This window comes from Ceratina calcarata, unplaced genomic scaffold, assembly GCF_001652005.2.
Source record: "Ceratina calcarata isolate Rehan_Ccalc_2016 unplaced genomic scaffold, ASM165200v1 scaffold301.2, whole genome shotgun sequence".
In the NCBI taxonomy this organism is placed as follows: domain Eukaryota; kingdom Metazoa; phylum Arthropoda; class Insecta; order Hymenoptera; family Apidae; genus Ceratina; species Ceratina calcarata.
This window is the reverse complement of record NW_017152577.1, coordinates 660,377-674,780: the sequence shown is the minus strand read 5'-3', so window position 1 is coordinate 674,780 and position 14,404 is coordinate 660,377. Positions and strand designations below refer to the sequence as shown.

Here is a 14,404-nt window from a genome sequence, read left to right as displayed (position 1 = left end):
ATATAAAGTGATCCCGCGGAACGGACTGCCGTAGCGAAAGGGTTAAATACTCCAATTAATATCATCAGATTTATAATTGAAGATTCATAATGGATTCTTCAATCTTAAAATTGTATTATTTATACGCTGTAAAGTCGGTGTTGTATGCATGATGTTAAATAGAAGGAGGGAGGTGAGAAATGGAAGAGCCGGGTGTCCCAGTAGCATACATTATCCCGTTTCGGCTCCGCCTTTTCGTCCCCCGGTTTCTCTCGCACCCTTTTCTCTCCTCCGTGTTCCCATCGCCGTCTCGTCCTCCCGCGGACGAAAGCCTTCTTCCCCTCGGTTTCCACGCATAATCACGCATTTGCATGCAAACTCGATATCACTACTTAAAATGTAAAACAACTCGCGCGAGTACTCGCCAGGTTTCCTCCGAGAAAAGCGAGCGACAAACTGCCGGTGAAAATGGACGCGGCCGGTGGACGGGGGAACGTCTAAATAAAAGAATCGTCGCCGCGGCGACAGTCTCACCCGGCGAATAGCTAATTCACGGTCACGGGATTGGCTCCCAGCCGATTTCCAAGTGAAAAGAAATTCATGTTTCTCAAGACTGGTTTCTTTCCGCCGAATGCATTACACTCGGAATTTCGTCTCACGAATGCGAGGAATTAAAATCAGCAGGCGACGTAATAAATATTTTTTTCTTTTTACAAAATACACGCATATATTGTGCTGTGCTATTCTGAATATGTAAATAACTCGCGGAAAAATACTGTTTCAAATATGCGCGGCGTATGCATCTTGAAAAACCGAGAACACTTCGAGATATTCATATTTCATGTAATTATTTCCACGCTTGGCTGATAGCGGGGCGGATGCGGAAACAATGCCGTTTTGTCTGCGAGGACGTCGAACTTTCCGCGAAACAAAGCCACGCGGATGGGCAAGAAGGCAGCGTCGTCGTGCAGCAGAAGAGACGTTGTGTCACTCAGGAAATACGGAAAAACGTTTAACCCCCCCTCCCACTATCCGCTTGCACCCTCGATTATCCCGACGAGCAAACGTTTCGCAGCATGATTCGAGTTCTATGAAAGGTCGTTCGAACTTACCTAATCCTGCGTGTCCGAAGCAGAACAGGCAGCCATCCGTTCCATTGATCACCGCGTGTATCACGTCCGTAAGAGCACTCGAGCAGATTTCGGTCTGGAAAATAAAAAAAAAATATCGTACGTTGCACTGAAAAATGTTTCATGAATTTACAATGGAAACTGCACTTATGATAATAACGAGAATCTGCGCGAGACCGTCGAGTACGCTAATAACGATGGACAGGATGTAATTAAAATTGTTCCTACGGTAAAAGAGAATAGAACTCATCGGTCGGGACATAATAGGGTTGTTTTTCCACTCGCACGGGCGATAATTGATATCAATTTGGTTATCCCAAGTGTCGGTGCCGGGGCAAAGTTATTTAACGGCGAGCAGGGCGAGAGGAACAGGCTTTCGAGCACGACGGACGCGATTTTAATTGCTCCTCATCGTCGCGGGGGTTCCTCTCGTCGCCGGGCGGCGCGGGGCAGTGAAGGCACGCCAGGACTTTCGAGGGTAACGACGAAGCTTAACTTAAAGTGCTTAAGAAAGCGTTTGCGGGACGGTTTAATAAACGCGCGTTACGCGAAGCCGGTTACGGCCGAGAAGGAGAGAAGAACGCGAGAAGATTACGGGAGGAGGCGGCGGCTTTGTTTGCTTTTAATATATTCATAGACCGGAAAAGTCTTTTCTGAGCTCGAGAGAGAGGAGGAACCGTCCTTCCTCCGTTCTTTCGCCTCTAGGTTTCCCTCGTTACGCGAGCTCGCGAATCGCGAATTACGATTTCGATTCGAAGAACTGCGAATACGTCAGAGGGGAGGGTGGAATTTCCTGCGGAAGCTAATGTTCGACGAGCCTGCGAACTCGATTCGTTCCCTGATCGAGATACAGACATCGACTGGCTCTTTTTACCATTCGCAAGGGTTAGCAAACGCTTCCGCGGCCAGGAAGGGGCGCGGATCGAAACAGGGTGAACGAGTGAAAGTAAGAGGGACGCAGGGTGAGAGAGAATAGGGGAGCAGGTCGCCGGGAATATCGAGAGGAAGATGAGGACGTGTCGATACCTCGGCCAAACAAGATTGAAATCTTCGCGGACGAGAATCGGATGAATCTCGGGGCCCGAGATGGAAAAGGGGAGATGAAAAGCTGGATGGTGAAACGAGAGAGCTTCGTCGAGGACGGAGAGAGCACCGCGCGGAAGAATCGCGCGCGGAGCAAAGCGTAGCGGACCGATTCGGATGGAGGGAAATCCTCCGGACTGCGTTCCTCTTCTCCTTTTTCCCTCTTTTTTTTCCTTCGAGAGGAAACGGAAATAAGGAGTCCAGTCCCTCCTCCAATATGGTAATTCCAATCTGTCGTTGCTCGTTTCAAAGCACGCTCGCCGGGAAGAAACGAATCTCCTCTTTTCTGGCCGGGGACGGGGGGGGGTTGGGTGAACGATTTCGATCGACGGGAAACGGGATCCGCGATTTATCTCCGCTTTAATCGCGGAAAACGATCTGAGCCTCGAAAACGCGCCGGGAAATCCCCGCCGGGATTAAAGGGAAAGGGGGACGACGCGCGAGGGGCCGGTTGGAAAGAGGCGAAGAAGAGGTTCGCGGGACAACAAGGACATTCATAATTATAACGGGATCATCCCGGGGGGGATGTAACGCAAAGCAAACATATTTCGCGGCTACCTGCACCCTCGAGAGGGATCCGGGGTGCGCGGCACCCCTCGCCGGAAACCGACGGGCGGCATCACGGTTAATGAAATACGTGACCGAAGCCTCCGTCATAATCTCAAACACTTGATTCCGCGATCCCGCACGGAATTGAGAGGAACCGGAGGGTTCGCCGCGCGGAAAACATCCCCTCGCCCCGGTCCTCGGCTGCTCCTCGCAAGCGCGTTCGATTCGAATTCCATTTCGCTCGGCCGATTTTAAAATATCGCGTTCGCCAGCAATTTTTTTTAAACCCTCCGTCGGTTCAGTGAAATGCGGATCGTAATGAAAACGCGCGAACGACCGAACGCGCTAATAACAACGAAATAAATGGAGTTCATTAAAATTCGAGGCTCGACGCGTCGGGCGCGATATCGGAGAAAATTGAGGACGGCTGCGACACCTGTTTCGACGCGTCGGCGTAGGCATCTGGAAACTTGCGAATTAAGAGATTCGGAAGAGGGCCGTTCGATTATTTCCAGCCATTAAAAGGGCTCTCTGCCGGCAACACGGGCAATCGCGAGCCCTTCCCGAACTTTCTTACACGAGTTTTACATTTCACCGAGCTAGGGTGGCGACGATGGAAGAAAAGAAACCAGAAGTGGTAGAAAGGGAGAGGCAAGGAGGCAGTTGGAAGTTCCTTCGCCGAGTAAGGAGCTTGTCTTGGCCCACGACGACCTACCCGCACGCCCATCCCCTCGCCCCGTCATTGGTATTCTACGCAACGGCGCCAATATTGCGTTACCAGGACGCGTCCTGCAAAGTAAAATCGACGCGACGGCAGGCCACCGCATGACACCCGACGCTTGTAAGTCACACCGCGACGCCTGCCTCCCCCGCGCACTCCCTTTTAATTTGCACTCGGCCGAAATTAATGTTCGCAGCCCCTCGCCTTCATAATAGAGACCTCTGCCCGATTTTTTTCAATCGTCCCTTAAACAATTCCAGAGAAATTCTGACTTCACCCCCCGGGGCCCCCTGAGCCACCCCCTCTCGAAGAGTAATCGCGAAATGGAAATGAGGGTGGCTCTTATTGATATCGGTTATCGTTCAATTTACTCACGGCAGTCGAAGGGTTGTTTATCCTCGGCCTCGAAGAATCCTGCGTAACGGAAATGGATGGAAAGCGTGTTTACACAAAACGAGGAGCGAACGCGTTGTGATTTATGCCGGATGGGCCCCGGAACGGGTCGGATCGGTCATTGTGATAGACGTTAATGAAGTTACTCCGGCTCGCGGAAAATCACGTTTAATTCAAATTATCTACGGCACTGGGGCGATGATGCGCCCGACGCTGCGCTTCGCCCGGCGAAATAATATCCGTCAGTGTAATTACCATCGGTAAATTGCGCGAACGTTACGTTAGGTTACGTCCGAAATTACGTTCGGTCGTGGCGAAAATTGGCCAATCTAAATAATTACAAAAGCCCGGCGGCGGGCATAAAAACGTCGGAATTGGGAAACGTCGATAGCAAAAATTACAAAAATATCCGAACGACGCTGCGCGCAGTACGTTTGAAACTGCTTTTAATTTCGTTCGAAATTCACGGACCGCATGCGTGATTGACACGCGTGCTACCCGTTACAATTCGTTTGAATAAGTTACAGCGGTGCACAATTTTTATCGCTCCGGCCGTTCGCGCGACGCGCCCACTCACATAATATCCCCCAGTTTCCAATAACAACTCACAGCGGCAGTAACAAACATAGAAGCAATAACGGAACACGCGTAACGGTCTGGTTACGATAATCCTATGCAGCGCGCGTATACATGGAAGTAAAATCAAATAGAAAAAAAAATGCGCGCGACAGAGAAATAGAGAGAGAGAGAGAGAGCACAAGATGATAGCGTCCGCAGAAAGTATACGGTTTCCCATTTGCATGTAGACGCGCAGCTGCGTCGTTCGATGAAAACCGTATCAAAAACAAACAGGCCTGAGGGGGTGCTTTTCCCGGGCCCTCGTTTCCCTCGCGTCTACCGAGCGCCGATGCGTGGCGCGACGCTCGCGCGGAAACGCGAGCGTTCACGAGCCGATAATTCCGAAAATTGCATCGCCATATGTCCTGTGACATCCGGTTTTTGTTCACCGCACCGTGATCCGGCGACTTATCCGCTTATAAACAAATTCCGATTTCGGTCCACCGGGAACCAGCCAGTGCCGCGTTCCGGGAAATCGAAGCCGCTGAACGAGGAATTTCCAGACTCTGAACGACGCGACGGGGGTGTACAACTTTTTCTCTGCGCCAACGAAGACGAGGCTGACCGCGTGGCTTCCCAATGCGGAAACGTCGATAAGCGACGCTGGCCAGTGAAATACGTCGCGATTTACACGGGAGATTGGCGCGATAGGCGGTCGTCGGGGGGGTGCGCGCGGAGTGCAACAACCCTCCTGTCGATGCGTCGAAACAAAAAAGCGCGGTCAGGAAATTCAACGCTCTCGGTTTGACCAATGCAAAATCGAAATCGTTAGTAACCCTATCCACGTTTCAACCCGCGGTCCCTTTACCACCGATTTCCGGTTGCTTGTTAAAAATAATTAAGAGAGATTCGGCCGGGGAAATAGGAAAATCGCTTTTTTCCACCGATGACTTTTCCTAACGAGCGGCAGGGATCGCCGGGCGGAAAAGCCCGATCTCTCTGCGTTGAAGTGACGTCTCGCTTTCGGGGTAACTGACGGCCGTCGGACACCTGTCAAACTTCATCAGCCCGGCTCCCGAAGCGGCTCGTGGCCGGAATTAATCTTACTGTAATATGGAAATGAGAAGGACCAAAACCTCGTACAGTCTGTTTCGTAAGACCATGCCAACGGTACATCTCTCAAAATCATATAGTCTCTACTTTACTAAATCAGATTACATTTAAAAAATACCGAGATTATTTAAGACACAATTTATGCTACCGTTTTTAACATAATAATTGATTGCTTTCTGGATTTTAATACTGTGGCGATAGCCGTGTTTATTAGGCCAAGTTTGAAAGCGAAGATGCAGCGAGGCATCTGTTTTTCTTCGTTCTTAACGCCTAATATCTACTTCTCCGAATATCCCCACTCATGGGATGTATAATGTTTTTAAGGGATGAGGTCACGTCGTCTTGAGGGCGTAGTCACTTCGAGTACGACTGAGCCGAGAGACAGACCTCAGTGATTTTTGTTGAGTTTTTGTTATTAATAAATTGACTTTTAATTATACACTTATCATTTATCATTAAAACCCACCAATATTCCAAAATACAAATTTCCTTGACTATACCTGAGAAAATCTGGACTTATAAATACAGTCGAGAAAGATATTAAGTCTAACATACTCCAAGATGGAACAACTTTTTTAATATCGAACCAAACGTCATACTTTGCCATAGGAAAATCGGTTAACGTTGTTATTAAACCACAAACGATAAAAAATAGAGAGAACTAAGACTCTTGGTCTATTAAATTGTAGAATTTTTACATGTGTTTCTACTTCCACCGATTTTTGTGAAACTATAGATGACAAACAGAATGTTTAAAATTTTTATTAGAGGTCCTAAAAAGAATTTTGAAAAACGTGACATTTAATTTCAGTCTTCTAGCATTCTACAGAAGAATGTATTGTTTGGTCTAAGATTAACAAAAGTTTTCCCATTTTATCGTTTAGTAATTTTAATCATAAAGAGCCAATTTTTTCCCCGATACTCATATTACAAAATAATTGTCATTTGATTATTTCTAAAAGCTAAGATTCTTGCAAACAGTAGGGCAATTTGATATTATCTCATTGTCGAACGTGGCCTGTTACATCAGACTATACTGGCCAGTCCGTTCCAGAGACCCGTATGATTGGTTTACAGATTAACGCGGGTTTCTCTATCGCCCCTATTGGCGAGGGTCACTTGTCCGTCAGAGATCGCTTTTCTAACGTCGTTGAAGTGTGCATCGATTGCGAGCGAATTGAACGAGAGAAACGAACGCGCCGCGATGCCGCCGCTGCCGCCGGACGGCCGGATAGACGACGCGCGTGCACGAATGCTGGTTGTTGCGGGTCCGCGCGAATAATGGGAAGCCTGGCTGTGACGGCGGCCAACGAATTCTGATGAATGGGAAACGCGATGTGGCTGCTTCGTGGATCGGCCGACCGTATCAAAAAACGGATTAACCGACGGCACGGATTCATTGGCTCGTCGAACGTTTGAAACGGTTTTGAAAGAGAACAGCGGGAACGCAATCGCGCTAGTTATGGCCGTACGATTGAAACCATCGATTTGTTAGCAGGACGCTCGTCGTTTGTATAAGATACTTCAAAAAATTTTATGCGACGTGCAATTCGTTGGAACTTCAGAAACGTTTAATGATTTACAAATGATTGGACAGAATAGGTGATATATTTATCTTGATCGAAGGATGAGAACAATTTACCCCGGACCAGACCAAACAGCTTTAATTCTGGCATGAAGGGGAGCATAATTTTTACGGTAATCTCCATGATTGAATTAGAGGGAGTATCGGGCTCCTAATAAGAATTCGGTTGAAAATTAATAAGAAACCGAGCCCCTCGATGCGACGACGGACTAATCCCGGTGGCGAGGGAGGGAAGGAGGTAGGGAGAACCGATCCATTTTCGAGCGGACACCCGGAAACCCGCAGACGAGAACAAGAACCCACGGAACCGTGAATTTCCAGGCGTTTCGAGTCCCGTTCGATCGGCTGTTCGCCGAGAAATGAGCAATAGATCGAAGGGAATCCGCCGTACGCACACAGACGGAGAAAGTAAAATACGGACGGAGAGGGAGAGTCGGCGAGGGTGGATAGAATGGAGATGAGACAGAGAGAGAGAGATAGTACGCCAGCGCGTACACGCGCGTAATCCACAGCGTGACTATTAGTCGTAAGTCAATAATAAAGCCCTTGTCCCGGGCCGACCATAATGGCCCCGGTGAATTATTCCATCCAGGACGCATTGTCCCGCAGGATCGTCCGCGGGGATAGAATTGTCGCCGGGGCCCGTCGATATATGCGTTGTACACACGCGTAAGATCTCGAGAACGCGCCCAGGTCCGGGCGTATTCACCTACGCAGCCCATCCGTAATTGAGATGGATGTTCAATTAATTTGGCCAGGTTTCATTTGCACACCACGCCGATTCTCCGTGGACGAGCGCGAGATCGACACAGACTTTCCTGAGCTCGTGTCTCGGGTCGAGAGCGCGATTTTAAAACAAGGCGCGATCTTAAAACACCTTCTTTGTCGCGTAATCGATTCGGAAACGAGTTTTCTAAAGAGTGAACGGTGCTCCGTGAACGTAACACGATTCGGAAGTGTGTAGCATTATACTTGGCAAATTGCCAGCTCCGTAAGCGACACCAGCCGAAACGCGCGTGTATCCACGTACGTAACGACGACGACGACGCGACGCCTAGAGGAGAGGAGGCGGTCTGGTACAAATTGGAACTTCAAAGACATTTCCCTTCGAGGAAGAAGATTCTTTTTCCCTGGGCGGCACAGCGGAAATAAACTTTATAGAGCGAGCGTGAAACTACCCCCTTCGGCAACGTGTACGTGTCTATTCTTACGTAATGGGCCGCTCAACTTTCTCTCTCTCCGGCGGCAGGGATGAATGGCCCTGACAGTCGGCAATATTACGAATTTATCGAGAGGATTCGACCGACGCTTAGTCGACGTAACGTCACTCTTCCTTTTGTTGAAGTTCTTCTCCGCGCGGATGCCTGTCTGCCTGAGAATTCTACTCTCGAGACACTTTGCTCTCGAATTTTCCGGATCCCACCCTTACCACGCCGCGTTTCTTTTCCTTCGCGCGGAACTTCGATAATGCCGCCGCTGCTGCTTCAAGAGATTGTAGAATATATTTATGAAATACTCTCACGCAGAAATGTATCCGCCCTCGCCGCGGAATTATTCGGAGCTCGGAAGAAAAGTCGGCTGAACGCAGGACTATTTATTTTACTATCCTTACATTTATCTCGCGATCCTTTCGGATCGGCAGACATTTTAAAATTGAAGGAAAAACTGGTATACGTTAAGGATGTATTGGCTATACAGTCAATCCCAAAAGTTTATGCACTTTAGAAACGCATTTTTTAAAAAGAAATCAGACGTCGGAAGAACATTGCTAATAATAAACAACAACAAAAAAAATTTCGATTTTTCCGAGATTTTTCCAAGGGGTACCCCTCAAATTTATTCCAAATTTTCGTTTTTTGCCAATAACTCCTAAACTGTTAGCGATACGAAAAAAATGCATCAGATCCATTTTGTAGAGGACGACGAGATCTACAATTTCTGTGCAAAAAGAATTCGCTACTGTCAATAGTTAAAGAGTTATAGGCGAAAAACGAAAAACAGTTTTTTGCAAATTACTCGCGAACTATTGATGCTAGCGAGAAACCTTTGTATAGAGATTGTAGCTCTCGCCGTCCCTTACAAAATGAGCGTACTTACGTTCCTCTACGTCCATCCGTTCGGGAGTTATTGAGGAAAAACGAAAAGTCTTTTTAAAAGTTCGCTATTTCGACGGGCGAATTCGCCTTCAGATTCTGCAATTCGCCCGTCGAATCTGTGAACTTTTAAAAAGACTTTTCGTTTTTCCTCAATAACTCCCGAACGGATGGACGTAGGGGGGCGTATTTAGAAGCATTTTGTAGGGGACGACGAGATCTACAATTTCTGCGTACAAAGAATTCGCTAGTGTCAATAGTTAACGAGTTATTTGGAAAAAACTGTTTTTCTGTTTTTCGTCAATAACTCGTTAAATATTGATGCTAGCGAAGAATTTTTATACAGAAATTGTAGATCTCGTCGTCCTCTACAAGACAGGTTGTATGCAATTTTCCCGTAAGTGCAACGGTTTACGAGTTATTGGCGAAAAACGAAATTTTTTGTCAAAAGTTCGCCGTTTCGAGGCTGGGATGGTCGAATTTTGTCAACATCTATAAAATGCCAAATAATCATATGTAACTTGTTAAATACTCGAGTTAGAAGAAAAATTCATAGAATCTTTCTTGTTGAGAACGTCAGGGCTTATAATTTCTGTATAAAAAGCTTTCCGCCAGCGTCAATACTTAATTGGATATTTCCTTCTATACTTTTTAGCACGTAGCTATTTATTATTAGCATTATTCTTCCGACGTCTGATTTCTTTTTAATTACAGGAAATGCGTTTTTCTAAGGTACATGAACTTTTGAGATTGACTGTATAGCCAATACATCCTTAATTCGACGATGCGACGCTGAAATTTTGCGCGTGCAATTTTGATCGTGCAAATCCAACGCAGTACATTAGATAGAGCGACAACAAAAATCCTCTGATTGGATGATTAAGGGCCACGTTGCGAGCACAACAGATTTCACGCGCGCCACCGGGACGGACTCGTTACACAGCCATCGACAACGTTAATTTACGAGTGACCCATAATCAAACCAGCGCGGTCTGTTTGCGCGTCATATTGGAACGGTTCTCCACACATTCGGCGGGGCATTCACGGTCCGCGTATTTGCGGACTCAGGTAGCAAAGGTATCTCCCTCACCGGACCAAAGATTATCGGGAATTGCGACCGCCGCGCAGTTGGATTACATTTCCCGTGTGTGTAATTCGACCGGCTGAAACGGGGCACTTTTGCGTCTGCGACACGTTACAACGCCGCGGTAAGCCAAACGCTTCCCCTTGTACAATCGATTTCCGTTTAATTAATTAACGAACAAAAACGTCGATTTATAAAACTGAAATTGCTTAATAAAAAAATTCGTAGCGATACATTATTTGGAGAATCGTAGGAGGATGTCTGCGAGACAGCTAAAGAAGAATGGCAAAGACAGGCTGGTTAAAGATGAACCACTTTGGACGTCGGGAATCGTGCGACACCGGTTCTAAAATATTCACGCGGGCCTGCGTTCGACGAGCCCGTCGACGAAAAGAACGAACCATGTCCCCCAGGACATGGCCGCACGGTCCTCTTTGGACTTCGAAGTTCGACAGGACCATGCAGTCCACCCTAACAGATGGGACGGGGGAGGGAGGGAGGAGAAAAAAAAAGGAAAAGCGAGAAGAGAAAGGAAGAACCATTGTGACTTTCGATGACAATCGTCGCGACCGGGACATTTGATCGAATCAATCGATTGCTTTCCATGGTTCTTCTAAACACGCGTCGACCGGGGGTGTACGGGGGGGTGCGGACTGCGTCAAAGGGCCAGAGAAACCCGGGAAACGAAGGGCTAGTCCCTGGAGAGGGCTGGCGTGGGATAGAGAGGCTGGCGAGGAGGGGGGAGGGCTCGGCCGAGGGATGGAGGAACCAGGAAAACCGAGTAGCTCCGGGCTCATTTGAATCCGACGCTCGATAATGTCCCTGGAGAGCATCGAAATATCTCGCGTGCACGTATACGCATGTATGCATGCGTCGCGATGTTGTAACGCCGCGGCGCGGCGCGCCGTTTGCCGGCCGCTGTGTCGTCCATCAATGCCGTTGCAATAAAATCCGTAAACGGAAAAAGGATTCGCCTTCGCTATGGAATTATGGTCGACTCTGATCGATAGCTATCGTTTCGTTCCTACGGGATACAAATGGGACGAACGCGACGATGATCAAGTAGTACAGGTCAACCATTGGTCTCTCGTTTTTCCGTCATGAACGCAGGACTCCTCTGGAGTAATCGCGACTCCGATTTTCCAGAGACGACGCGTGAGAAGTCACGACAAGAAGCAACCAACACTCGCCCGAGGCGGTTCACGTTCACCGGGTGAGACGCGGGGGGCAGGGTCTCGGGGAGGTTGGATTTTCCTGTCGGGAGGTGGAGTTTAGAGGTCGGGAAATTAGTTTAGTTATGCGCCCGGCAGGGACGTCTCCCGCTTCGCCTCTAGGATGAACGCGACCCGGCGATGACTACGGAGCACGTAGACGTTCTAGCGTTCAGACTTTCTCTCGGGTTCTCTTTAACTCCCTTCAAGAATCCCTCCTCTCTTTCCCTATTTATCCGCGTACCGGAGAAACGATTCCCCGGGACAGAAAAGCTCTCGGATTCTCTCCCGAACCAATCCGGAGCGAAGAGCGATAAAAATTGCTGTTCCCCGAATTACGTCCTACCTGCGAGTCCTCCTCCGTGAATATCGCGTCGAAGGCAAACATCTTCGGGGCCGCCACCGTCGGCCTTCGATCGTCCGCCGTCGACGATTGCCCGGCCGTTGGATCCACCAACGTCACCTGTTTCTTCCTCTTGTCCGCGTTGAAGAAGCTCCCGCCCTCACCGGGCGACACCTTCAACATCACTTTCACCTGAAAGCAAAAGAAATTTCAAGTTAGAATTCAATTCGTTGCTCCTTATCTCTCGTTATCTATTTTCTACGAGACACACGATACCGGCGAGGGTAAACTTCATCGAGTAAGATCGAAGCTCTCGAAGGCCGACGTCCAGCGGATGATCCGCCTGGAACGAGCTAACGTTACGTAACGAATGAAATCTTCTCCTCTCGGAGTTAACAATGGCCTCGTCAGAATTATCTGATGGACAGCCTCAGCCGGAAAATAGACGGTGGGACTAGAATTACCGACGAGCGACCCACATTAACCGATCTGGTTCAATGAACCCCCTCTCTCGCGCGTTTAAACTCTGCCTGGCTCCTCCGATAGGAACTAATACAGGCGCCCGGGTTGATGAACTTTGATAAGACGAGACGCGGCGGTCTACGTTTATATCTCCATATCATACCTCCATCCGAACTTTGCCCTTAATTATGATAGACGTTCATTCGTCAGCTAGTGACAGACGGTATCGATCAACGAGCGTCGGATTACGAACCTGTCTATCCGTCGAGCAATCTTACATTTCCTGTACTCGAAAATAGCTTCGTCGATGGACGCCGTGTAAATTAATATTCTACTACTGATTCTCGCTATTTTAAAATACCTGTCTATCTGTTCACCGCGCGAACGAGACGCGAGAAGATACTCAGAAACATTATCAACTTATAAATATCAATGAAAAGGGAAAAACTATAATTGAAGTCACATTTGTGACTCAACTTTCTATCATCGACGCAACGGGTCGGGCGCCCGTTCGATCGTTCAGGAAATTGCGTTTCAAGATTTCGCTCAGATTGCGCGCCACGTTCTATCTTTTTGCATACTGCACAAGGAAGAGAGGCTCCTCTATCTCATCCCACCGGCGACTCCCTCTCTCTTTTTTTCCAGCTCCTTTCCCGAGAAACGTCTCTGTACGTAGTAGTTTACCGTGAAAAGACCGGGACGCTGGCCGATCTGAGCGACCGGAAATAAAATAGCTCCTTTCCAGTCTTATTGGAAAAACTGCGCATCGATTGCCTCCAACCTTTCCCACCTCTCCATATCTTTTTGTTTTTTTTTCCACCCCTCGTTCACGTTTTGCACGTATTCGCGCGCAAATCACTTTGTCTTCTTTTCCTGGCCTGAACGCTGTTCATATATCTCGTAACGAGGCTGATCTCGGGGCGTGGATATCTGTTCCGCACGAACGACTCCAAGAATCATGTTCTCGAAATCCCGACGCGGATATTTCTCTCTGTCCTCTCGTCCCTTTCTCTTTTCTGCCCGAGAACCACCGAATGCCGGACCGGAGAGAAAACCCTGTCCGAGAGCAGCCGGTGAAAACTTCAAAGCTTTCGAAATTCACGTGCAATTTACACGAATTAATTAACTACGTGAAAAGAAGCTTTGCCACGAGAATCGTACAGATAAAAACGCCGGAAATTGTAATAAGAAATTCGTTCGGTTGGAAACAAAGAGGTAAATCGAGTATACAAATTCACGATCCATTAATCTCGCTCCATGAATTAATTAGAAGACAACGCGACACTGTTCGGTATAAATAGTGCGCCAGACCTTCCATATGTCTTCCTAATTTACACCATTGTAATCCTCAATCTTGCCCTAATGATTCCTGCTGGATTCTGCCGAGGCACGCTGCCAACTTGTCCGTTTCTATTCACCGATTCTCTAAATTTTCGCGCCACGCCCGTCGCGATCGCTACGTACGTACGTGTAGCTCTTTCCCTCTATCTTTTCGAGCCGACCGGTGCAACAACCTTTATACCTTTTGTTCGACTCCCTTGGCACTGGCAAGTTTTCCTCGTTTCTTCCACCACGTGAAGCCGTTTTATCCACTTTTCGCAGAGAGTTCCATTTTTTTCTCTTTTTTATAATGCCCGACGGTTTCGATCTGAACGAAATCTCACCGTCAAACTTGAAATCATCGTTGATCATCAGAAAGTTAAGAGTTCAAATAATTTGAGAAGCTGTCATGCATGTAAAGGGTTTGGATTCGACGATTCCTCTCGGTTTTCAACGAGGAACGCGGTGTGCCGGTGACAACGGAAACGGGCCCCAGGCCGGAAGCTCGCCGTTAATTTCTCAACGTCCAAACGGGAATGAGTCGCGCGGGCTGCTTCATACACGGCCGACACCGTCGGTGTCGTTCCCCGGACGGACGTTAAAGTGCACAAATGTTTTATGGTGTCAGCGAGTATTATCCGCCGATTTACGATGCCGGCACCCCGTCGCGCCGCGCCGATACCTCCCGCGAACTTCGACATAAATTCGTCTGGCGCGCGTCTCTCATCCGGAAACCGCGACGTAGTCCGTGCGCATCCGTTCGTAAGTTTTAAGACACTT

The 14,404-nt window shown here is 48.2% G+C and overlaps 1 protein-coding gene across 5 annotated transcripts in view; it reads right to left on the bottom strand.

Annotated features, from left to right (window-relative positions):
• The window catches only part of LOC108624168 (kinesin-like protein CG14535), a 265,820-nt gene that overhangs the window by 17,556 nt on the left and 233,860 nt on the right, over positions 1–14,404 (bottom strand). For all 5 annotated transcript variants that reach the window (XR_003389064.1, XM_018023280.2, XM_026812899.1 and 2 more), the window contains 2 exons: positions 11,846–12,034; positions 1,092–1,185 (listed from right to left, as the gene is read on the bottom strand). Coding sequence is in view for 4 of the 5 variants with exons in the window: in XM_018023280.2 (XP_017878769.1) it covers positions 1,092–1,185; positions 11,846–12,034 (283 nt within the window). In the remaining variant the exon portion in view is untranslated. The remainder of the gene's footprint in view (positions 1–1,091; positions 1,186–11,845; positions 12,035–14,404) is intronic.